This window comes from Ruditapes philippinarum, unplaced genomic scaffold (assembly GCF_026571515.1).
Source record: "Ruditapes philippinarum isolate M1 unplaced genomic scaffold, ASM2657151v2 ctg12085_1_1_1_1, whole genome shotgun sequence".
In the NCBI taxonomy this organism is placed as follows: domain Eukaryota; kingdom Metazoa; phylum Mollusca; class Bivalvia; order Venerida; family Veneridae; genus Ruditapes; species Ruditapes philippinarum.
This window is the reverse complement of record NW_026857736.1, coordinates 1-26913: the sequence shown is the minus strand read 5'-3', so window position 1 is coordinate 26913 and position 26913 is coordinate 1. Positions and strand designations below refer to the sequence as shown.

At 34.9% G+C, this 26913-nt stretch overlaps 1 protein-coding gene across 1 annotated transcript; it reads right to left on the bottom strand.

Moving 5' to 3' along the window:
* Nucleotides 1-753: 753 nt before the first annotated feature.
* Nucleotides 754-22061, bottom strand: LOC132750752 (uncharacterized). Its single transcript, XM_060740787.1, has 14 exons — nt 21873-22061; nt 20983-21064; nt 20368-20564; nt 16185-16366; nt 15463-15571; nt 14484-14718; nt 7169-7254; nt 6104-6222; nt 5054-5274; nt 4693-4797; nt 3418-4116; nt 2585-2747; nt 1659-1749; nt 754-954 (listed from the first exon to the last, which is right to left on the bottom strand). Exons 1-14 carry the CDS (start codon nt 21902-21904, stop codon nt 915-917), a joined length of 2361 nt encoding a protein of 786 aa, XP_060596770.1. The 5' UTR covers nt 21905-22061; the 3' UTR covers nt 754-914.
* Between the last annotated feature and the right edge of the window lie 4852 nt (nt 22062-26913).

Here is a 26913-nt window from a genome sequence, read left to right as displayed (position 1 = left end):
GAGTATTGTGACTTAGACCACAGATATTAAATCACGTTTTGTGTAAAGAATGTGCCGCAGGAATAAAAACATGCCAAAATTTGGAAAAAACGCAGAATTTGGAGCCCGCAGAAAAACCTCTTATACGGTAATATACAAGTTTATGTCGAGGACAAAAAGACAAAGTCTAAAAAAGAAACTAAGGGCAATTTCTCCAAAATTAGGGAAGGGAGGGTTATAGTTCTTATGCACTGCACTTCTACTTAATGTGATCTAACTACCTACAAAGTTTCAAGTTGAAACCTTATATAGTTCTCTACCATATAGGTATCAAAATACTTTTTATACACTTACAGATATACATTTATTTTGCATTTGAAATTATACAATATTCATTAAAAGTTGATGTCAATCTTATATATATGGATTATCAAACAAGCTTATGAACAGCTGTTTGTGCTTGAAATTGGATTTTCCATGGAAAACAGTCTTTTAATAAGTTAGCTTTGTAAAATTGCCTAAATTCTGAAATTTTGACATTGAAGGTCAAGGCTATTCAAGTTTCATGGTCAAATTTCATTTGTTGATATAAAACTATGTTGTATCTGAGTATGAAGCCTAATGAGTAATTTTTGGACTAGGTTACAGAGAAGATAAATACTGTATGCACCCAACTTATCAAAGCTTGGGTATAGAGAATACACTGTCCATTTTCTTACCATTTTTAATCATCTACTTTGATTAAATTTACAAATAAAGCAAGTTAAACTGCTCAAAGAACTTTTATTACATAATGATATTAAATACATGTACATAAATAATTTTATATAAATATAAATGTATTGATAAATAGCCGTCCATAATTTGAAAGCACTATAATTTATATCACAGTTTATCATACAATGCAACAAGAGCAAGTTGTCAGTAGAAAGATATCAGCTGTCCTCGAGTTTCATCAGCATATTGTCAATCTCCCTGAAAAATAAAATATAAATGAAAATAATTAACAATAGCATGTGAAACCAACATGATTTTAACATATCATAGATCTACAAATCACTTTTTCTAATACAATTTTGTAACTGAAAACCTGGATATATCACTTCAAGGCATTGTGAACAGTCTTTGTACAATACAACTCACGGCCTTTGTACATTACAACTCATATCATAAAACTTCTGTTAATTAATGGGAAGACAAAAAAAGCATGCCCCCAATTGATGAACATTTTTAAAGACATTTTAACTGTGTCTGTTTTATACAGAAAAAAATATTGCAAAGAGTATTATATATCTAAAGTGTCTTAATTTAGCCTATGGTACCATCTATCCACAAAGTGCAAGTTTGACAATGTGCACAATCTACATAAAAGCTATAAACATCATGTTAACCAAAGCCCCCCCCCCCCCATTTTCTTTGGATAGTAGAGACCTTACACTGGGACTAATAGAGCCATTGTAGAGTCCCATACTTGTGGAGACAATCACCGTGAATGCCCCTGCGCTGTGTTTTCAGCAGCACAGTAAGTAACTGCTATTTTTGGCACAAAATATATCTGCTACAATGACTCCTCAGTGCAAGAACAACAAGATGTTCAATTCCCTCATTAATGGACAGACAGGCTTACAAATTACTGGTACTTAAATGGGAACATTAAACCTGTTAATCCAAGCACTTACTGTAGTTGTTGTTCATATTGAGATCTTTGTCTGCGTAACATCTGCAGTAAATTATCCTCACTAAAATCTTCATCAGATTCATATGGTACCTCTGAAAATGTTGATAAAATTATTTTAAAACAAATGCTGATCTTAAAAAAGAACGCTTTATCATGCTTGGGGTGAAATAAATGGGTTTGAACTGACGGCGCCTCAAAAAGTTATGTCATTGTATATGTACATGTATATATAAGAGCTGTTGGTAGGACAGTGAGCTCAACTAATGTACAAGTTCTAAGTTCAAAATGGGCAATAATCCTGTTAAAGTCAAAGCTAGAATTATGGGCCTTGGATAGTAGCCTTATTATACTCTAAAAATAAGTGTGTGAAGTTTCAACCCTTTTCTTTCCATCGTTTTAATGATACCAACTTAAACGCAAAAACTTAACTGAAGTTTGACATCAGTCCCCGGCACCTGGGTGAGTACAATAGCTCCTCAAATTCTTTAAATAGTCAAGCTAAAAGTGTATCACCTTGATCCTGAATTTCATAAAGCATTTTCTTATGTTTTAGTAAAAGAGGTTTTAATATCCTCATTACACTTATTAAAACACTTTTATCTGTATTTTTCAGTTTCTGATATTTCTAATATTTCTTTACCAAATGACTGCAAGCTTTTCATAATGAGAAAACTAAGAAAATATTTTAAGACATATATCACTTATGTGACAAAGAAAATCTCTTGAATTATTTGTTGTCTTAGTATTATCATGGGTTTAAGCAGGTTACATTGGAGGACCAACAAACTTTTGTAACAAAGATAGAAACTCTCATGTATGAAATACAAACTCATAGCACTGATGGGCGTATTTGGTTACTGAATTGAAAATTTGATTACACTCATAAAGATTTATTTTGATTTGTTACATTAATGATTATATACTTACCATCGTGCTCAAGCTTATTATTATTACACTGATCATGTGACTGGTCATGTGATGGTGGTTTATGTTTCCATGGCAACTTATCAACAGAAGCTGATGGTGGCAGACTATCAACGCTTGATAACACTGTACTGGTGGATGTACTGAATAAATGCTCTTTAACAACCTGTAATAATTGTATTAAGTTTTAGTAAGTCCGAGAAACAAACAGCATGAGAAATATTATTATGCGGCAGCTCGTATGATATTCAGCTATTTTGTTTTAAGATACTTTGTGCGGAAACAATAATATTTTCAGGTTTTTCCCAGCTAATAAGGTTGTAAAACAAGCTATTGCAGCTTCGAAAGTAAGTGCAACAGATTGACTAATCTATTGTGAACGATAGTGCTCCGTGAAGCTATAACAGTTAAAGTTTGTTTGCACCAGGAAATAAGCTTGGAAAAACCCACATTTGCCAAGTTCTGGATAACATAAATTGTCAAAAAAATTCCCATATTGTAAAGTGTATGTAATTACAAATTTATTCTGTACTTGTTACATATTGATTTTGTCCCGTGTGTATTTAGAGGTTATACTCATCATTGTTGACAAGATTGTATTATTCAACAATAGGTAAAGATAATCTTATCAAGTCAATTTCAGCTTATTAAACACTAAATATATATCTTCAGAGAAAAGAAATAACTAATACCCAGCAATTAAGTAAAAACAAACTATTTTATGTACATCTTCCCTATTCATTTCAGGGAAAATACCTTGAAAAGATATATCAATACATTTTCACAATACAAGTAACTTAAAGAAACTAAGATCTTAAGTCATAAAGCAGACATACCTGCCCTATTGTTTCGCTGACACCTCTCCTCTTGTTTTTAGGACTACTTGAATGTTTAGGTTTTAAAACTTTTTCTTTCTTATCCTTCACTTCTACATGTCCCTCATCCCTCTTGGGATGTTCTTCTACTAAATGCTTTGAGTTTGTTTGCGAACACTCACTATCTGGACTAGATTTTTTACCATCTTTTACTGCTTTTCCTTGTCTATCTGATTTTTGACTCCCTTTGTCATTTTCTTTATCAGGTCTTGGTGATGCCTGACCATCAGAATTTTCAGCTCCAATGTCTTTTACCATATTTTCTATTTCTTGAATACTCCTCAGACCTGGCTGCCAGTCAGGATTCCCTTCATGCTCATTGACATGGTCTGTTTCACGTCCGGCCTTTTCAATATCAGGTTTTTCAGCTTCTAAATACTGTTTATATGCACTCATTTTATCATTTTCTTCATTTTTACTTGACGATGCATTATCTCTTGAATCTAAATTATCTCTGAAGTTATTTCTAGACCCACTGCTCGTTCCCTGTGTCTTGGTTCCTTGGATTTGACCCCTATGAGGACAGGGTAAAAGGTCACACATAAGGTGAAGATGGGGATCTACTTCCTCAACAGGTTCAGTTATGGGTCGGGGAGGGTGTAGGCTGGGACTGGCAATTTGAGGTTCATGAAATCTACTCCGATCTCCTGGCTGTGAAGACTGTAAATAAATTAAAACCAAATCTGAAAATATTTGTCAATTTCTCTAGACTTGTCACTTATTAACTTTGTTGAATGTTAAGCTGCACTGTTAACACCACATGAAAAACAGAAAATGAAGATTTGATGAACATAAAAATTGTGAATTTGTATTGGTTTGTCTATGGTAAGTGATAACATTTGTTATCGTAAATGTTTCATTTAAGGTAATCTAAATCATGAAATACATAATCATTTTACAAAACTAGTTTTACTAAAATATCAAAATAATCAACACATACTCTTTATAATATTTTAGTAAAATTTTAGGCTTTTATGCATAATACAATGGGGGAAAAAGAAGAAAAATATGTGCTGACAATAAAATTAATATCCTGAAAATTTATCATACATGTATGCTAAAACATGATGTATATATTATTATAATAATGTATTGTGAAAAATTCATACAAAACTACTATAAGAAAACATACTGGGTTTTACAAAACATTTAATTTCTCATATAATCAATACACTACTAGTTTTTTTAAAAATAAGCCTCATCATTATTGAGAAAATTATCTATGGGTAGACATACTTGTTCCTGGTGCTGAATTGCTGGAGCTGGAGTAAATTGTGAATGAGCCGGAACCCGGCCAGACAATCTCTGTTTAAATTCTTCTAATTTTTCATCTATTTTTTTCTGCAAATAAAACCAATGTACATGTACATAATTAATAGGAGGAATACACAATAGCATTCTGCCAAAATAGAGAAAATGTAATGGCATTATTTCTTAATCCTTTCCATCTTTCTTAACATATGAAGAGTTCAAGACAGGTGTCTGCTAATTATCACATAAAAACAGTGCAGGCAATGTACAATAAATTAACTAAATAGTAAATACTCTTTGTTACAACAAGTTACTTTTTGAAATAAAATTTAGAATTCAAGTTTACCTGTTGCTCTGTTTTATTGATAAAGTCAAACTGTGGAGTGTGTTGTGGTGTTGACTGTTGTGCTAGTTCCATCCGTCGCCTTAACCTCCATTGATGTAAAGGATCGTCTACAGATGGGGCTCTCTGACCCGGCATTGAAGGCTGGTACCCTGCATTATCAGATTTGGGTCTCTGACCAAATAGTGGGGGATTGGCATATTTTTGTTGTTCAGTTTTACTGTCTGAAAATGGGTGACATTGAACAATATTGAATCATGCATTTATATTGTATATAGAGGATATTGAATGAGTCTAAGTTTATTACTGAATACATTGAACAAGTTGAATGAAATCATATTATGTGAGCCTCTGGCGCACATAATATTATTTTATTCAATGAGTTCAATAAATAGAGGATATTCAAGTTCTTTTTATAAATACATGATTTATTTTCATCGAGTGGTATGAAAATAAATATTTCATGAGTGGCGGTAGGTAGCCACGAGTGAAATATAATAATTTTCATGCCACAAGATGAAAATAAATCATGTATTTATAGAAAAAACTTGAATTTTCTGTTTATTATATACATTTTTGTCCTTTTTTGACATTAAAATTTGAAAGACTTTCCCTTAAATTTTGTGTACCGGCAGAATTTTAAAGAAAGTAGTCCGGCAAGACACCAGTGAAAATACGGAAAATATGTTTCACTGCAGTGAAAAATAAATTTTTACAGTGAAAATACGGAAAATGAAAACACGCATTTTATTTCATCAATATTTCATTTATAAGTATATAATAAATTCAGTAATGAACTTACATAAATTTAATATTCTATTTATCACATACCAAAACTTAAGATAGTCTGAAGTGAAAAAGAACCATTTTTCATTGACACACCTATAGTATCGTATAACACAACATTTCGCGTGTCTTAAGGCTATGTTTGTATAATGCAAATGATGTCACATCAAAATATATGCACTCATAACTATAGATCTTCTTAAAATTACAACGGACAAAAGGAAATCAAATTTTCAAAACAATTATAATCTTTTAAAAATTCTCTACCTAGATAATTGGCAAATTTGGGTCTGTATGTATATTCCTCCAAACTAGACATGTCACTCGTATTGCTGCCTAGTCCTTCAGTAGATACTGCAGGGTCCGTGGATAACACAGTACTGGAACTGGAATGACAATTCTAATTCAGTTAATATGTATTTAAGCATATCTTATCTAGAAATTGATGTTATCTCTTCATGATTGCGTTATGATTTATATAAAGATATTAAGACACACACTTTTTTATTTGAAATATTCTCGACATGTGATATGACAATGGGATGTTTTTTCCCCTCTAATATTCTGTTGACAGTTTTTTTTTATTAAATCTATGGGAATAAGCAAGTACTTTATTCAACACATCCATAAATTATGTTTAACCATGAGCTGAAAATTAAGAGCAGTCTGTCCAGATTCTATTTTTAATGCTAATTACAAGAATCTTATTACAAATTCAACTGAGAACAGGCAGATTCAATGTTAAATAGTTTATTATACAAATACAGCAGTGCAAATCTTAACCCTAAGTAAAACAAACATTATATCTGAATGCTGTTAATGTTGCATGCATTCAATAGACTTGCTCTGGTAGCCAGAATATTTTGGTTTTTTCCCCAGCTAAACAGGAGGTACAAACAAGCTTATACAGTTACAGCTTCGAAAATTGGTATAACCACTGATTTATATATTGTAAACAGTAGTGCTCCGTAAAGCTTGTTTGTACTAGGGAAAAAACCATATTATTAAGCAGAAGTATTTCAAGAAAAATTAATCTTGAGAAAAATATACTAAGATTTCAAGAAAAGTAAAAATATTCACAATTCATGATATATCCAATTATTGACTCATTTTGCAGTATTTATCACCATATTTCTACAGTGTTACTAATATTATGACCTATTTTTAGTAATTTTTCATAGAGCTTAAAGTTTGCAATGTGAAAATTTTTTTCTTTGTTCACCTGGCAGTATTTTACTTTTTAATACATTTTAAAATTTTTCCATAAAAATAAGCATGAATCTGAAGGCAGGCTGCTTTAAAGAAAAATAACATAACAATTACATAACCAACCTTCTCTCCAGTAGTTTTTCTGCTCTCTCTTGGAGATCTATCGTTCTTTTATCACCTGGTGACTCCGGTATATGGTTTGAGAAACCCTGTAATGATTTTCTACGACTTTTGAATTAAAGAAGACTTTTCATATCACTTTTTTTAGTGACTACCCTAACTAAAATAAATGCAGTATTACTTATTTCTTATAAGTTAAGCTTTATCTGATCAAGGAATGAACTGTTAATTTCATCTAATTTTTTGATTTGGTAAACTTTATATAACGTGATTATGACGTCATAACGTCATGACGTCGTCAACGAACTGAGAAACGTCGGTATTGAAATAATGAAGTTACTTTGTTGATTATGACCATACATTAAAGTGAAATATATTTATTTAGTGTTGGCGTTAGCATTAATAAGGTGTTGGATTTAACTTAACAAGTGGTAGCAGAGCGTATTACCAGATCTTCTTACAAAGTGTAGACATTTATGGTGTATTAGGGCTTACATTTTGGTGATTGTGTTTAACATTTAAAGGGTTAATATGGCGACCAGGATAAATCCTCCAGTACTAACAAAAGGGAAGAAGTATGAGCGTTTTAAACAGGAATTGTTGGCATGGAGGGAGATTACAGAACTTAGAAAAGACAAACAAGGGATTGCAATTGCTTTATCATTACCAGAGGATGATGAATCTCAAATACGTGAAAAGGTGTTTGACCAAATACAAATCGAGGATTTAACAAGAGCTGTCCGTAAGACAGCGCGCTCGACTTTTTTAGTGCTTGCCTATAATACAAAACATTGACAGTTAAGGGCCATAATTCAAATAAAATCTTTGACAGAATTACCTTCTCCTGGACATGTTTGGGAATCATGATTGTAAACAAGTATTCCAACTTTCAAATTAATATCTCAAACAGTTCAGTCAAAAAGTGGACTGGTACTAAAAACTTAACCAAGATTCTAAGTCGATAAAAGGCCTTAATTTTTAAAACAAATCCTTGACAGAGTTACCTTCTCTTGCGTACAGATGGGGGTAATGATGTGAAATAGCATTAAAAGTTTCAAAGCAATATCTCAAAGGGTTAAGGCAATAAGTGGATTTTACCCATATTCAATGTATTTTCTAAGTCAAAAAGGGGCATAATTCTGTCAAAAACCTTGACAGAGTTATGTCCTCTTGTCTGTTGATGAAGGTCGTGATGGTAAACAAGTATGGTCAGTTTCAAAGCAATACCTCCAATGGTTTTGAAATAAAGTGAGGTGGTACAAAAAAACTTAACCAAGATTCTAAGTCGATAAAAGGCCTTAATTTTTAAAAAACAAATCCTTGACAGAGTTACCTTCTCTTGCGTACAGATGGGGGTAATGATGTGAAATAGCATTAAAAGTTTCAAAGCAATATCTCAAAGGGTTAAGGCAATAAGTGGATTTTACCCATATTCAATGTATTTTCTAAGTCAAAAAGGGGCATAATTCTGTCAAAAACCTTGACAGAGTTATGTCCTCTTGTCTGTTGATGAAGGTCGTGATGGTAAACAAGTATGGTCAGTTTCAAAGCAATACCTCCAATGGTTTTGAAATAAAGTGAGGTGGTACAAAAAACTTAACCAAGCTCAATACACTTTCTAAGTCAAAAAAGGGCCATAATTCTGTCAAAAACCTTGACAGAGTTATGTACTCTTGTCTGTAGATGGAGGTTATGATGGTGAACAAGTATGGTAAGTTTCAAAGCCATACTTGTAATACTTCTGAAATAAAGTGGGGTGGTACGAAAAACTTAACCAAGGTGTGACGCCAACGCTAACGCTAACGCCGACGCCGACGCCGGGGCGAGTAGGATAGCTCCCCTTTTCATAGAAAAGTCGAGCTAAAAAGTGATGATGGATTAACTATTCTTATTGGATTTTTGGACCAGCATCTTGCCAAAGATGATCTAACAGACAGTTTGGAAAAATTTGAAGATTTTGAAGATTTTAGTAGATATGAGGGACAATCGATTAATGAGTATGTAGCTGTATTTGATGCCAAGTATCGGAAAATTGAAAAGAAAAGTATGACATTGCCTGCTGAAATTTTGGCTTTTAAACTTCTTCGGAGGGCGAACATTTCCAAAGAGGAGCGGTTGCTAGTTTTGACTGGTATGAATTATGATGAAAAAGCTACATTGTACGAACAGGCTAAGAAGTCACTGAAAAAGTTTAAGGGTAGTGACATGAATATGTCAAGTGGCAGCTCAAGTGTCAAACTAGAACCTGCTTTTCTTGCAGCAAATGAAGAGGCACTACTTGCTGCAGGTTACTCCAAATTAAGAATTCAACAAGGGAATTATAATGGAGGCAGTAGAGGAAACTGGAAAAGGGGGAATTATGGAAAATCAGGCATGAAAGATTTTCAGCGACCAGACATTGCTCAAGACAGTCGCAGAAAAGGTCTAACAAAGAACATCAATCCTATTGGTCCAGATGGAAGAACGCTTACCTGCAAGTCTTGTGGTTCATATAGGCATCTGCTTCAGGCATGCCCCCATAGCTGGGAAAACATGAAGAAAGTGAATGCTGTTGAAGAGGAACATGCAGTATTGTTTACAGGTTACAACAAGGATGATGTTCAGCGTTTGGGTGTAGATGCTCGAAATTGTGCTGTTCTTGATAGTGCTTGCAGCAGTACAGTGTGTGGTAAAAACTGGATGAATAATTATATTCAGTCATTAGATGTTGAAGATAAACAGAGAGTAACACAATTAGATAGTCAGAGAGTTTTCAAGTTTGGTGGTGGGACATGCCTTACATCAAAAGGAGAATACTGTATACCTGCAGTGATTGCTGGCAAAGATGTTTTCATCAAAACAGATGTCGTGGAGTCAGACATTCCCCTGTTATTGTTTAGGACAGCCATGAAGAGGGCTGCTATAAAAATGGATCTAGAAAACGACACAGCTAGCATTATGGGAAAAGAGGTGGCCTTAAATTTCACAACTTCAGGTCATTATTGTATTCCAATAGATAAGACGGTAGAGGTACCTGTAGAAAGTGTTTGTGCTGTGAACTTTGATGATTTAAGCAAAAATGAGAGATACAAAACTTTTGTGAAATTGCACAGGCAATTTGCACACCCACCTAAGAAACGGCTGTCAGCACTTATGAAAGATGCAGGTATCTGGAGAGAAGAATTTGAGGAAACTCTTGATCTCATTAGTAACAATTGTGAACTTTGCAAGATGTATGCAAAAACTCCATCGAGGCCTGTAGTGGGTATGCCTATGGCTACCAAGTTCAATGAAAAAGTTGCGATGGATCTTAAGCAATGGAATGGCTGCTGGATTTTACACATTATAGATATGTGGTCCAGATATACAGTGTCAACGTTTATCGACAGAAAGAAGCCAGAAAAGATAATAGATGCACTGATGAGGGAATGGGTAGGAAAGTTTGGCGTAATGGGATCATTAATGACTGACAACGGGGGTGAATTCAATTCAGATGAAGTAAGAGAGATCACGTCAATACTGAACATTAAATTATGCACAACATCTGGACAAAGTCCATTTCAGAATGGTTTATGTGAGAGAGTGCATGCTATAACAGATATGATGCTGATTAAGTTACAGGCAGATTGTGGGAAAGTAGACTTGCAGACGTTACTATCATGGGCGAATATGGCAAGAAATTCTTTACAGATGTGGAATGGTTTTAGCAGTCATCAGCTTGTTTTTGGGCAGAACCCAAATATTCCAAATATTATGAGTGACAACTTGCCTGCATTACAAGGGACCACTAGCAGTGAGGAATTTGCAAGGCATTTGAATGTTTTGCATGCTGCTCGGAGAGCATTCATACAGTCTGAGGCAGATGAAAGAATAAGGAGAGCTCTACGTAATAAAGTAAGGGCTTCTGAACAAGTTTTTGAACATGGTGATAATGTTTTCTACAAGCGAGAGGGCAAAGAGCGTTGGCTTGGACCTGGAAAGGTGGTATTTCAAGACGGAAAAGTGGTGTTTGTTAGGCATGGAGCAGTGTTTGTGCGAGTATCACCTAACAGGCTGCAGAAGGTAAATGATTATTTGAGTTCTGATTATCATGAGGCGGCAAACAGTTATGAAAGTTTAAACGATGAAAGAAGCAATGCTACTGGGAGCACATCAGCTGACCAGCAAACCTCAGGTCAGACAAATATACAGACCTTAAATGAGGATATACCATCCTCAGATTCAGATTCGAGTAAGAACTTGCATTCAAACTTGTCAGATACAGATAGATTATCAACTAATTTGGATAACAACAGTCATGATATTTCACCTGAAAAAAGGACATTGAAGGCAAACGACAACATACGATATAGAACACAGAATACAGATCAGTGGATACAAGCAAAAATACTAGGAAGGGCTGGAAAAGCAACAGGCAGAAACAAGTTTTGGTATAATATAGAGGAAGTTATCAACAAAGAGAAGCGGAGTATTAATTTAGAAGCAGTTCAATGGAAATTGGTAACAAATGAGGTAAATTTGGTAGTGAACCAGACTTGTGCTGATGATGAAGTTACATCTGCTAAACTTTGTGAACTTCAGAAGCTGCAACACTTTGGCACATATGAAGAAATTCAAGACTTTGGTCAAGTTACTTTGTCAACAAGATGGGTGATAACTCACAAAAATGGTCAAACAAAGGCTCGACTTGTGGTACGCGGATTTGAGGAAGAATATGTGATGCAAAGTGACAGTCCTACAGTGGGAAAAGGAACACTTAGAACATTTCTTACGCTTGCAGCTGTAAATAATTGGACTGTAAAAACCACAGATATTAAATCAGCGTTTTTGCAGGGAAAAGAAATAAGGAGGGAAGTTTACCTTAAACCCCCCAAGGAAAGTGACACTGCCACTGGAATAATTTGGAAACTCAAACATGGACTTTATGGCCTCAAAGACGGAGCAAGACAATTCTATTTAAGTGTGAAAGAAGAGTTAATTAGATTGGGGTGTCAGATATCAGAGATGGATCCAGCGATGTTCTTTCTGCACACTGGAGACAAGCTAAAGGGCATTATTTGTTGCCATGTTGATGACTTTCTTCATGCTGGGGACGAATGTTTAGAGAAGGTCCTGACTAAGTTACGTAAACGATTTGTAGCAGGAAAAATTGAAGAAAGACAGTTTGATTATATCGGGTTCAGGATTTCTCAGGAGAGCAAAGGAATTATTTTGGACCAATCTAGATATGTGGAAAACATAGAGAGCAGACAGATTGACACAAAGAGAGTAAAGAATAAACAGGAAGTATTAACATCTGAAGAACAAACTATTTTCAGGAAAATCATTGGTCAGATTAACTGGGTGGTGCAAGGAACAAGGCCCGATTTGGCATTTGAGTTGATAGACTTGAGCACTAAACTCAAGGAAGCTACAATGAGTGATCTGTCTCAGGCGATCAAAGCAGTAAACAGATTGAAAGACATCAAGTCTGTTATTAGATTCCCACAATTGAGCAACTTTGTAGGTGATTGGAAGATTGCAGTCTTCACAGATGCATCTTTGTGCAACATAAATTCTGGAACAGGGAGCACTGCGGCTTATATAGTATGGTTAATGGACACTTCTGGAAAATGTTGTCCGCTTTCCTGGCATACCAACAAAATAAAAAGGGTAGTACGATCAACAATTGCTGCTGAAGCACTCAGTTTACAAGAAGGATTAGAATGTGGGTATTATTACAGACAAATGATCGAAAACACAATACCCATAATTGCTTATGTGGACAATAGAAGTGTAATAGAAGCTGTGAATTCAACCAAGTTAGTAGATGACAAGCGTCTTCGTGTAGATATAGCTGCAATCAGTGAATCTTTGTCCAGAAATGAAGTCAAAGAAATTCGATGGTGCCCAGGGAAACATCATTTGGCTGACTGTATGACTAAGCGTGGGGCATCTGGATATGATCTGCTGAGTGTAATACAAGAAGGAACAATTTCAAAAGATTTTATATAGACTTGTAGAATTTTTAACATTTTTATATCTTACATTTTTTTTAATGACTCAAAACATCACAGAAAAGAAGAAAAGAAAGAAAGTATAATTAATGTTAATTTCATCTAATTTTTATTTGGTAAACTTTATATAACGTGATTATGACGTCATAACGTCATGACGTCGTCAACGAACTCAGCAACGTCGGTATTGAAATAATGAAGTTACTATGTTAATTGTGATCATACATTAAAGTGAAATATATTTATTTGGTGTTGGTGTTAGCAATAATCGGGTGTTGGATATAACTTAACATGAACTAACTACACAACTTACCATGTATATCACTATTAGCCGATCAAAATCGTACTGATCGGGTACTGTAAAACACTTATTATTCGCGAGAAATTTATTTTCGCTAATATTCGCGAGTTTTCTAAGACGCGAATTCATATTTCTCGCGAATATTTCACTTTGTCTATACACTTGTCCGAAAATGAACACTATCCGAAAATGCGTACACATGGATATATATCTGCGGGAAAGTATCGAAGCCAGTTCTAGTTACATCATGTAGCTATTCAAGTGTTTCAGAATAACTGTTTTGGTATTTGGTACAAATGCTTTAGCACCTGCGAGTTGTTTGTAACATTTCTATTTATTGTATCCTATTGTATTGTACTACAGTTTAAGCCGGAGGGTAAACATAATTGTTTACTACAGGTTAGGCAAATTACAGTACCATTTAATTGATTTTCGTCTGCTTGCCTTTGAATGGCTAATCAGTGAAACTTTAACACTTTGCATTACTAGTAACAATGCTAGAGGCACGGAGTATAATCAGGGACAATACATGACAAACACAGTGAACACATATCAAATAATTATCAAACTTTGTTGACATATTTTTAGACAGACGGTTTCACTTAACAAGAAGATTAGCAAGCTATCAGAAAAATCGATACGGATATAAATGCATCGTCGCACAATAAACGACGCAAAGTTAGTGAACGGACAGGACAGAAATTATCCGAATGACATCGGGTTTCCGGTTTCACATTTTTCGGGAAGACGCGAATTCATGTTGACGCGAAATAATTATTTTGGACATTTTGCCTCAAATTCGCGAAATAAGGTTCTCGCGAAAAATAAGTGTTTTACAGTATTTAATATGATACTGGTTTTAGAATTTCCAGCTATTTACAGCAACAGCTACCAGGATTATAGAAAAATATTTTAATCCAAGAATACTTCGGTAGTTTTTCAGCTCATTAGCAAATCTTAAGAAAGCAAATTCGCAGATGTTGTGAAATTGGAAAAATCAAAAATTTAAAATTTAGTTAATTACTGTGATAAAAAAATAGACCTGTTTCTCAGCAAGCTTCTGTAGTTGTTTATATTTTTCTAGATTGACCGTTGTCAGAGGTGTGGTAGAAGAGGGACCGGGTATTTCCTCCTCCTTCCTTTCACGTTTTCTCTCCCGCACCTCAGTAGGTGGCGCTCCATTTGACAACCACCAGAAATCCTGAGATGACGGTTGAGATTTTCCTTCTCTCTCCTCTCGACTCATAGGGGCGCTGTTCCTGAATCTATTTATATACCTGTTGATGTGATAAATAATAAAGTTGCACTGAATACATGTATATCAATAATACATCCATGAAACTTTACAAAGCAATTAAAATTTTGCCAATGAGTGTATTGTTGTGTTTAAAGATTTTAAGGGCCAAATGCTGTATCAAATGAAATATTTTTATAAAATGTACGAGCAGTAAAATTATGTTCCTTCTTCAATCTTATAGTTGATTCTCAAAGAAGTTATACCATAGAATGTCTCTGTTATTTAACACACATGAATAGTGTACATGAACAGAATAAATTGCTCCAGAACAAAATAATATGCTGCTACTTTTATGCAGGGTTTTAACCATTCAGTAATGATTTCATGCATTAACCATCCCTTAACATTTGAGCCGCGTCACGACAAAACCAACATAGTGCGTTTGCGACCAGCATGGATCCAGACCAGCCTGCACATCTGCGCAGTCTGATCAGGATCCATGCTGTTCGCTTACCAACTCTATTACAAGTAGAGAAACCGATAGCGAACAGCATGGATCCTGATCAGACTGCGCAGGCTGGTTTGGATCCATGCTGGTCGCAAACGCACTATGTTGGTTTTGTTGTGACGCAACTCATTTCACTTTCATTTTAAGCAGGTTAAGGGTTCACAACAATAGCAAATTTTATCAGACTGCACAGATTTGCAGATCAGCCTGGCCCTATAACTGGTGGTAGGATATAAATGTCATTATACACATTAGCATTAATAAAGTTAAAATTACCTTTGTAAAACAGATCCATCAGTTTCTGTATTAACATCTGGTTGCATGCCGCTAGGTCTTCCACCTTGACCTGTATCTTTTACAGGTATTTTACTCTTAAATGGTTTCCCTGTGAACAAAAATTTTAAAAGTTTCATTTGTGCTGTGAAAAAAAAATCATATATAATCCATTAAAACAACATTTCTTCAACACTGGTGTAAGTCGGCATCAATAATATCAGTACAGATCCCCTAAAAGGAAGAAATCTTTTGAGTCAAAGTCTAACTACAGTAGGGCCACTACCAATAAAGACAGCATATAGAAACCTAGGGCCATTTCATCAATCATTCTAGCTTGTATGAACAAATGTATGAAAAACTTCAAAATTTCATTTTTAGGCATTTTTTTAACATTTACCAGGTTGCATCCATTTTGAAATACTATTTATTGCTATTAAACTTAAATTATTTTGTTTTATTTTTTGATAGTTTAAAATATAAAAGACTGCTGGGGTTTTATTTTGGTGGAACCATCAGACAATAGTTTGAAGGGTAATACTAAAATTTTCAATTTATTCAATTACCACAAGCTTGTTTCATTTCTGAATACTCATTGAACTATTAATGCACTCTATAAATGAAATAATATTTTTTTATCATAAATGTTCCATATAAAATCTGATCATTTCAATCATTTATGAGACACGCATTTCACAGGAGAGCAATTTTTTGCTAAGACTTACCAGTATCTCGAGATGCAGTCACTCCAGTACCCTGAGATGCTGATCCAGGCATTCTTCTCCGCTCCTGCAGTGAGGCTTTATCCATGTTTGGATCAGAGTTAGGCTTCGTTCCAATCAAGTTGTCTATACGACACAGATATTCATGAAGCTGAAACTGACTGTCATCTTCATAGCCATTCAAGCTGAAATTAAATTAATTAATCAATCATGCTGAATTTTTTGCTCACTTTTAGAGATAAACTAACACTCAGACCTCCATGAATTTCCTATAAAGATGTCCAGCCAATAGCTACTTGATGTAATTTCATTTACATACTATTCTTCAAGAATAATTACTAATTACTATCTTTTTATAGGCAAGATTGCTGCATGTGGTGCTTACCCTAGTCTGTTAAGGAACAACGCCTGTCAATAATCTTGGGTCCCAAATATTCTAAATTAAACAAGAGCTGTCAGTAGGACAGCAACGCTCGACTATTCTTAGTGCTTGATAGTAAAACAAATGCTTGATACAGTTACCTCCTCCTGTTAACAGGTTGGGGTCATGATGGTGAACAAGTGTGCAAAGTTTCAAAGCCATATGTCAATGGACTTTGAAAATATTTGAACTATTACAAAAACTTTAACATAAATTCTAAGTCGAAAAGGGGCATAATTCTGTCAAAACGCTTGATAGAGTTACCTCCTCCTGTTTACAGGTTGGGGTCATGATGTTGAACAAGTGTGCAAAGTTTCAAAGCCATATGTCAATGGACTTTGAAAATATTTGAACTATTACAAAAACTTAAACATATATTCTAACTCGAAAAAGAGGCATAATTCTGTCAAAATGCTTGATAGAGTTACCTCCTCCTGTTTACAGGTTGGGGTCATGATGTTGAACAAGTGTGCAAAGTTTCAAAGCCATATGTCAATGGACTTTGAAAATATTTGAACTATTACAAATACTTTAACGTAAATTCTAAGTCGAAAAAGGGGCATAATTCTGTCAAAATGCTTGATAGAGTTACCTCCTCCAGTCTACAGGTTGGGGTCATGATGGTGAACAAGTGTGCAAAGTTTCAAAGCCATATGTCAATGGACTTTGAAAATATTTGAACTATTACAAAAACTTTAACACAAGAGCTGTCGGTAGGACAGCAACGCTCGACTATTCTTAGTGCTTGATAGTACGAAGAATGCTTGATACAGTTACCTCCTCCTGTTTACAGGTTGGGGTCATGATGGTGAACAAGTGTGCAAAGTTGCAAAGCCATATGTCAATGGACTTTGAAAATATTTGAACTATTACAAAAACTTTAACGTAAATTCTAAGTCGAAAAAGGGGCATAATTCTGTCAAAATGCTTGATAGAGTTACCTCCTCCTGTCTACAGGTTGGAGTCATGATGGTGAACAAGTGTGCAAAGTTTCAAAGCCATATGTCTATGGACTTTGAAAATATTTGAACTATTACAAAAACTTTAACGTAAATTCTAAGTCGAAAAAGGGGCATAATTCTGTCAAAATGCTTGATAGAGTTACCTTTTCCTGTCTACAGGTTGGGGTCATGATGGTGAACAAGTGTGCAAAGAGTGCAAAGTTTCAAAGCCATATGTCTATGGACTTTGAAAATATTTGAACTATTACAAAAACTTTAACGTAAATTCTAAGTCGAACAAGAGCTGTCGGTAGGACAGCATGCTCGACTATTCTTAGTGCTTGATAGTAAAAAAATGCCTGATACAGTTACCTCCTCCTGTTTACAGGTTGGGGTCATGATGGTGAACAAGTGTGCAAAGTTTCAAAGCCATATGTCAATGGACTTTGAAAATATTTGAACTATTACAAAAAACTTTAACGTAAATTCTAAGTCGAAAAAGGGGCATAATTCTGTCAAAATGCTTTGATAGAGTTACCTCCTCCTGTTTACAGGTTGGGGTCATGATGTTGAACAAGTGTGCAAAGTTTCAAAGCCATATGTCAATGGACTTTGAAAATATTTGAACTACTACAAAAACTTTAACGTAAATTCTAAGTCGAAAAAGGGGCATAATTCTGTCAAAATACTTGATAGAGTTACCTCCTCCTGTTTACAGGTTGGGTCATGATGTTGAACAAGTGTGCAAAGTTTCAAAGGCATATGTCAATGGACTTTGAAAATATTTGAACTATTACAAAAACTTTAACGTAAATTCTAAGTCGAAAAAGGGGCATAATTCTGTCAAAATGCTTGATAGAGTTACCTCCTCCTGTCTACAGGTTGGGGTCATGATGGTGAAACAAGTGTGCAAAGTTTCAAAGCCATATGTCAATGGACTTTGAAAATATTTGAACTATTACAAAAACTTTAACGTAAATTCTAAGTCGAAAAAGGGGCATAATTCTGTCAAAATACTTGATAGAGTTACCTCCTCCTGTCTACAGGTTGGGGTCATGATGGTGAACAAGTGTGCAAAGTTTCAAAGCCATATGTCAATGGACTTTGAAAATATTTGAACTATTACAAAAACTTTAACGTAAATTCTAAGTCGAAAAAGGGGCATAATTCTGTCAAAATGCTTGATAGAGTTACCTCCTCCTGTCTACAGGTTGGGGTCATGATGGTGAACAAGTGTGCAAAGTTTCAAAAGCCATATGTCAATGACTTTGAAAATATTTGAACTATTACAAAAAACTTTAACGTAAATTCTAAGTCGAAAAAGGGCATAATTCTGTCAAAATGCTTGATAGAGTTACCTCCTCCTGTCTACAGGTTGGGGTCATGATGGTGAACAAGTGTGCAAAGTTTCAAAGCCATATGTCAATGGACTTTGAAAATATTTGATTTATTACAAAAACTTTAACATAAGTGGTTACGCCGACGCCGACGCCGACGCCGACGCTCGGGTGACTGCAATAGCTCTACTTATTCTTATCGAATAGTCGAGCTAAAAAGGGGCATAATTCTGTCAAAATGCTTGATAGAGTTACCTTCTCCTGTCTACAGGTTGGGGTCATGATGGTGAACAAGTGTGCAAAGTTTCAAAGCCATATGTCTATGGACTTTGAAAATATTTGAACTATTTACAAAAACTTTAAACGTAAATTCTAAGTCGAAAAAGGGGCATAATTCTGTCAAAATGCTTGATAGAGTTACCTCTTCCTGTCTACAGGTTGGGGTCATGATGGTGAACAAGTGTGCAAAGTTTCAAAGCCATATGTCTATGGACTTTGAAAATATTTGAACTATTACAAAAACTTTAACGTAAATTCTAAGTCGAAAAAGGGGCATAATTCTGTCAAAATGCTTGATAGAGTTACCTCCTCCTGTCTACAGGTTGGGGTCATGATGGTGAACAAGTGTGCAAAGTTTCAAAGCCATATATGTCTATGGACTTTGAAAATATTTGAACTATTACAAAAACTTTAACGTAAATTCTAAGTCGAAAAAGGGGCATAATTCTGTCAAAATGCTTGATAGAGTTACCTCCTCCTGTCTACAGGTTGGGGTCATGATGGTGAACAAGTGTGCAAAGTTTCAAAGCCATATGTCAATGGACTTTGAAAATATTTGAACTATTACAAAAACTTTAACATAAGTGGTTACGCCGACGCCGACGCTCGGGTGACTGCAATAGCTCTACTTATTCTTATCGAATAGTCGAGCTAATAAGTGGTTACGCCGACGCCGACGCTCGGGTGACTGCAATAGCTCTACTTATTCTTATCGAATAGTCGAGCTAAAAAGGGACACAACTTGTAAAAAATAATGCTTTCTGGATTATACCCCTTGGCTTAAAGCGGCAGCTTGTCATGATAAGCAAGAAGTTCAAGTTTGGTGTTGATCTGTGCAGAAATTATAACAGCTAAGCTGAGCTTGACTTTTTCTTCCAAACAGACACAAGGATCACGTTTCTAGGCGACTTGAGCAACAAAGTCACCTTGTCTCTCTCCATTTCGCCTGGATCGCTTAGAAAAGCGAAAAAGTCGCCCTAATTTTCGATAAACGCTTACAATAATTTTGAAGTCTTTACCAGCTCTGTATTGTCTACGCTCCTCCTATTTCTGACAAACTAATAATGACCCATGATCTCCTTTAAATGAAATGAAACCTCTGCACTGCTTCTAGAAATGTGATCATAGACCCTAGAGAATATATTGATGTTAATATTGTAAAATACTTAACTTGAAGGGAAAATAACTGTTTATTTATATAGAATTACCTCACTGATGATGGCCTTTCGCTACAAGGCCATGACTCATCAAAGTTTACTTCATCGTCTGTGTCATTTGGCCTACTTGGTTTTGTTTGGTACATGTTAGTACCTCTTAAAAACATCTCATCTAATGGACTTATTTTATCGTCTTCTTCATTATTTATTTCAGCATCATCTGTGCTAGAACTTGGTTTTATAGAAATCTGAAACAAATATGAATTTGGAAATTCTAAGACTATGTTATAACTGTGACAGTTGCCCTATATTTTTCATTTTGCAATTACATCTAGAAAATCAATTGACTTTACTATTGCCTTATATTTTTCTTTTTGCAATTACATCTAGAAAATAAATTGACTTTACATATATGTTTAAATTAGGATTACAGAAGTAATTGATAATCAAAGAATTTGGCTGCTTGAAATTAAATACTGGTGCAGAAAAAAAACAACACACACACAAATTTGAATAGAAATACATGACTGTAATATGCTAAAAAAAGTCTAAAATTTAAACATTTTTTCTTTCTGAATGTTGCATGGTTCATTAGGAATTGAGATTCATATCTTGAACATAGTTCAACATATTGACATTATACATTATATAAGCAAAACAACTCACAGATTTTTCAGTCTTATTTAATGGCCTCTCTGGAGAGGGATGGTAATATGCCTTTGGTAAAGGGTCCACAGCAAATGGGTTTCTGGAAAATAAATTGAATAGGGTTCTTATCAGTCAATAAAATCTTGAAAATACAAGCTGTCCCAAAAGTTGGCGACAAAAGATATTGGTGGTTCATTTTTTTCACCAGAAATTAACAAATGTCACAGGGTGAGAAAAATGTGCAGCCTGTCCAGGACATGAACTTGGGACCAACTGAATTCCCTTCAACAATTCTACTGACAGAGCTATCTGGCCGCTTACACATCTTCTCCCCTAGTGAACAGTTCTGAGCTGTGACAGTCACATACTCGCCCGCTCTATTGATATTGTTTCTGAATTTCTCAGTCTTAAAGAGCAATGCTAATTAAACTCTGACCTATATGCAGTGACAGCCCCCCCCCATTGGGCGCCAAATGTCACAGGGTGAGAAAACTGTGTAAGCCTGACCGTGACTCAAACTAGGGGCCACAGCGTACAGTTATCTAGATTTGTTCTGACCAATTTAGCAACATATTGCAATCTTGATAGCATTGAGTTCTACCTTCTATAAAGTTATAAATTTATGCCATCCCTAATCTGGCATCTTAAAGATTAGATCTGCCCATTTTGAAGCATTGTCCATAGAAATTAGAATTAGACAGACTGTTACTCTTTTCAAACATGACATTTTTTTTTGAAATACACATCAACTGTAACTTTACATAAAGGTATCTGTGTAATATTAGATACAGACATAATTCAAATTTATTTAATTAGATTATTCTATGAAATTAAAAATCTGACAAGCTGGAACATGTCATTATCAATTTGCCATTTACAAATGTGAAAACCTTTCATTCAACGCTTACCCATTTCGCATATTTGAACGTTTACTACTCATACTTTCAGAATGAGCTATAAGTGATTAATAAGTTGTGATATAAATACGTGTACTTAATGTTTCTATCAAAAAGGAAAATTTAAAGCAACCGCTGATTTTCCAAATGTTTACTTATAGGGAAAAGGCAGAGGGAGTCCAAATAATTTTGGATAAATGCCCGTACAATTACGTACCGTATTACGAGGAAACCCAAAGCAAATCAGCCCTAGATAGCTCGACAATCGGACTCTTTCTACAATATCCGTTGCATAATATTACCTGTTTTCTCCTTTCTTTATGTTATAAGCCGCTTTAAGGGTCAATAAGAATAAAGTAAATACACACACAGACAAAATTCTGCTCTGTTCTGCTAAGTTATGTCTTTCCAGGGTCTTTCAAATAGTCTATTCATTTGAAAGGCCCTGTCTTTCCTACCATTCTACAGTAGCGGATTTCTATGACAAAATAACAGTACAATTACACATATGACTTATTGCATAGTTTTCATTTTCTGTTTTCCGCCCATGGATCCGTCCGCCTGTTAGCAATTTTGTATCTACTGTCTATCTTTTGAACCGATGGAAGGAAATCCCAAGCATCAGTGACCACAATATTGTTGTTCAAAGTGAAAGTCAAGACATCCGCAAGGATAAGTTACTAAAAACTTCTCAATAACCTAAACCCTCATAACGCCTGTGGTTCGGATAAAATTAAACCAATTGTTCTCAACACACTTTCCAAAGAGCTATCTCCAATCCTATAGAGTATAGAGGTTATCTTCCAAAAGTAAATTAATTGATGAAGGCTCATAAACATCCCCTTCAAGAAAGTCGATAAGTCATTCCCTGCCAATTATATGCCAATTTCCTTAACATGTGTTTTGTGTAAGGTTATGGAACACATAGTTTCCTCTTCCATTGTTAAACACTTCACCAACGATAACTTCCTTTACCATCTCCAACATGGTTTCAGGGAAAAAGTCATGTGTTACGCAACTTTTTATGCTGGTAAATAACTTGGTCACCTCAGTATATGAGAAAAACACAAGTAGATCTGATTCTTTTAGATTTCAGTAAGGCTGTCGACAAAGTCAGTCATGAGAATTAAAGTACTGCTGAAAATACATGACTATGGAATCAGAGGTCAAACACTAAAATGGGTAAAAAGTTTTTCAGATAACAGGCTGCAGTCTGTTGTGCTTGATGGCAGCCGCTTTAACCCCATCTCAGTATCCTCATGTCTCCTCAAGGCTGTGTTCTAGGACCCCTCCTGTTTCTCGCCTATATAAATGACCTCCCACAAAACATAAATTCTAAGGTTCGCTTGCTTGTAGACGACACTGCAATATACATTGCTCTGACATCTGCAAACCAATCAGTCACCCTCCAAAATGACCTAAATCGGTTAGATACCAACACAATACTACCTCCATGGAGACCAATTAGAATCGGTTACCTCAGCTAAATACCTAGGCGTGGATATATCAGAAAATCTCACGTTGGATACCCATATAGACAGGACATCTAAGAAAGCAAACAAAACCTTAGGATTCCTACGCAGAAACATAAAGGTTAAATCCCAATCCATTAAGTCCATTGCTTACCAGACGTTAGTGAGACCCAAGTTTGATTATGACTCCGAAGTATAGTCTCCCCACATCAAAATACAAATAGATCAAATCGAAAATGTCTAAAGAAGAGCAGCCCGATGGATAAAGCTAGATTATGGTCAGACCTCTAGCGTCACGGAATGCTTCACTCCCATTAAGCTTAAAAAACTGGAACTCAAATGTATAGATGCTAGCTAGGTTATCCCTTTTCTATAAGATTCACCATGGTCTGGTTGCTATCCCCATAGAAGAATATTTGACACCCCTCTCCCGAACTTCACGCCATGGCCATCCCTTATGCTATAGATTATTCATAGCAACTTCAGACTATTATAAATTCCCATTCTTTCCTAGGACGGTATATCACTGGAACCACCTACCCCCTGCAGTAGCCCTACTCCCTACCCCAGAGCAGTTCAGTGCAGCCATAGCTTCATCGAACATGTTTCATTTAACATTTTTAATATTCTTTTATCCCCTTTTAAACAATTCTTTTTAACTTTCTTGCGATTTTTGACGCACAGACATATCTACGTCCCCGGGAGGGGTTTGACATAGGTAGGTAGGTAGGGAGGGAGGGAGGCAGGGAGGGAGGCAGGCAGGCAGGTAGGCAGATAGGTAGATACATGTAGGTAGGCAGAAATGATCCTTATAATGAGACGATGTGGAGAACGCAGGTTTAAAAATAAAAATTGACCCTACCCAGGGTGTCAATTCATTTATGTACACACATATATATAGGAAAACACATATAAAAATCTGGAAAAGGGGTGAAACTACAGTATCAAGAGCTTAGACTGACATATGGCATGGAATATCTACAAAAATGATATTGATCATGTACTGCTTGGATCAATATATTGGTCACATAGAACAGAACGGTTTGATTAGCCTGTTCATGGATGGTGAAAAGCCGTACAGTGAAACCTGTCGTTCATGTCATGCCACACTTTTTTTCCTGTATGGGATCTCCTAGATCTCCGTTAAGGGAGGGTGTCACGTAGATCTATAATACTAGATAAAGAGCTTCTTTTCCGGTAGACTACGTAAACGAAATTTTATCCTTATCGGACCGAAAAGTTGCGACTTGTAAACGTTCACGTGCAATATATTTCAAGAAGTATTTTGTCGATTTCTCGATACATTTGAAGGTATTGATTTTAAACAAGTAAACTTTATCACAATATCTGTGTGTATATGAAGCTATTTCTGTTTATCAATGATATTTGGATCTGATGATAGTTACATGTCATATTTAAGAGTACCAATTTCGGATAACACTTCAATTCGGTCAGAACAAAGTATCCATTTGTTCTGGCATACAAATCTTTTGAAGCCCCTATTTGTAACATTCTATTATTTAAACTGATGTGAGATTAAAGTTTTGAATTAAACCTGTTATGAAACTAGCCAGAATAAGACATGTTTATTCCTAGTCCAATATATTAGACGTTACAGGCCAGACCTGGGGTAATCACTAATCGTAATCATCAATTTTTTAATTGATTACATGATTACAATGTAATCATCATGTAATTGATTACCTTGCTCAAAATTGATTACATTAATTGTAATTAATCAATTACAGCTTAAATTCAGTCTGTATTTATGATTACAATTTGATTGATGTTGATTACTTTCAGATTTTATATGAAACTATTGAAATTCAAATGATTTATTTCACATGTTACAGTTTAACTAAGGTATTAAACTATCAAGTGAGACATTTTAAGACATCATTCACAATGAAGAAATAAGTTTTAATCCAAACAGTTAACCAAATTCTAATTAGATAGACATTATTGTTTGGCTGGTATTCTAACCAAACTGTCAAATCATTGGATTTATGATGTCTTTGAATTTCCTAAAGAAACATCTTGAAATGTGACAGCACAGTGCAAATTGTGCCCTAGGAAGATAAATGGATACACTAAGTCACATTCAAATTTCATTACCCATATAAAGGTATGTTAAATTTGATAACTTCTTTACTTTGTATATTCTAGAGTTTATGTCGGATGCATATTACCATATTTTAATTATATGCAACAGTTATTTTGTAAGGTGATAGACAATGTGTTTATATTATAATTGATACTGTTGTACCATTGAGGTGTTTGTACACAAATTGATAATTTCTTTGTAAAGTCTATTGTCTCTTTGAATTCCCATACAAAAATTTATTGTTTTCACACCTGTTATATACAGCATACTGTACAAGTGACACAAAATTTCTGTTGCAGAGAGTTCATTATGAAACCTACACCAAGAAGACTGAGGACCATTCTTGCATCATCGGCCCCTGTAGAGCGTTTGTTTAGTATTGCGGGTTAAATTTTCCGTCCTGATAGATGCAGTCTGACTGACAGATGGTTTCATGAACTTATGATGCTAAAGTGCAATGCTAAAATATGATAAAGTGATGTGACAGTAACTAAAAGTGTGTTAAATTGATGACGGTTGATGACCTGGAAATCCTTTGTGTATATAATGTTTATATTAAATAGCATGAAGAAACTTTTGTTTATTGTTATACATTGGATGTAATCAATTATCAATCAATTACTTCCTTAAAGTAATTGTAATGTAATTGATTACAGAGGCAAGTCTGAGTAATCAATTGTAATCAATTACAATAAAATCTGAAAGTAATTGTAATTAAATCAATTACTGATCAATGTAATCATCCCCAGGTCTGTTACAGGCTTGTTATAGTTTGTCGGTCAAGCCTGACGTCTAATAGTGATTGCTCAAAAACGCATAGCATCATAAAAAATTAAAAAAATGTCTATTGTCTTGCCTTTCAAGCTTTATTCAAAAGCTTATCTTCTTTTCTTTCAATTTCATGCTCAATCATACACAAAAAATCTCAAACCATGTACTTATCAATTCAAAGCAGTGCATGGTTTTTTTTCACTTTTGGGGGAAGGGGGTCGGTGCCCTTTGGAGGTGGAAAAATGCAACAGGAGGGGGAATTTTATTTGTTTATTTATTTTATATTGTTTTCTTTTCGGTAGAAAAGGGGAGCAACTCTTACAACACAAGTTTAAAATACATGGCTGTTTGTAAATATACAGATCTAAAATATTGATGCGTTGCATGTTAAAACTTGTTGGGACGCTGAGAGTACATGTAGCTCCCCTTACCAACCCGAGTATAATTTGTAAACAACCTTGCTCAACAGTAAGTCTAACAGGCATAAAATAAAACATTTTTGGCAGTTAGTTGCAAATAAATGATATTCATTGCAGGCAAATTCGGGCTATCGTATAGGGGGAAATTTCGGCTTTGAGGGGGAAAAAACACTATTTTGAGGGGGGAATGGGGCCGAATTTCGCGAATATTTTGGTGGAAAAAAACCTGCAAAGTCATCATACATAGATGAAATTTATTTCATTACCTTTGTTAATATAAACTCTCA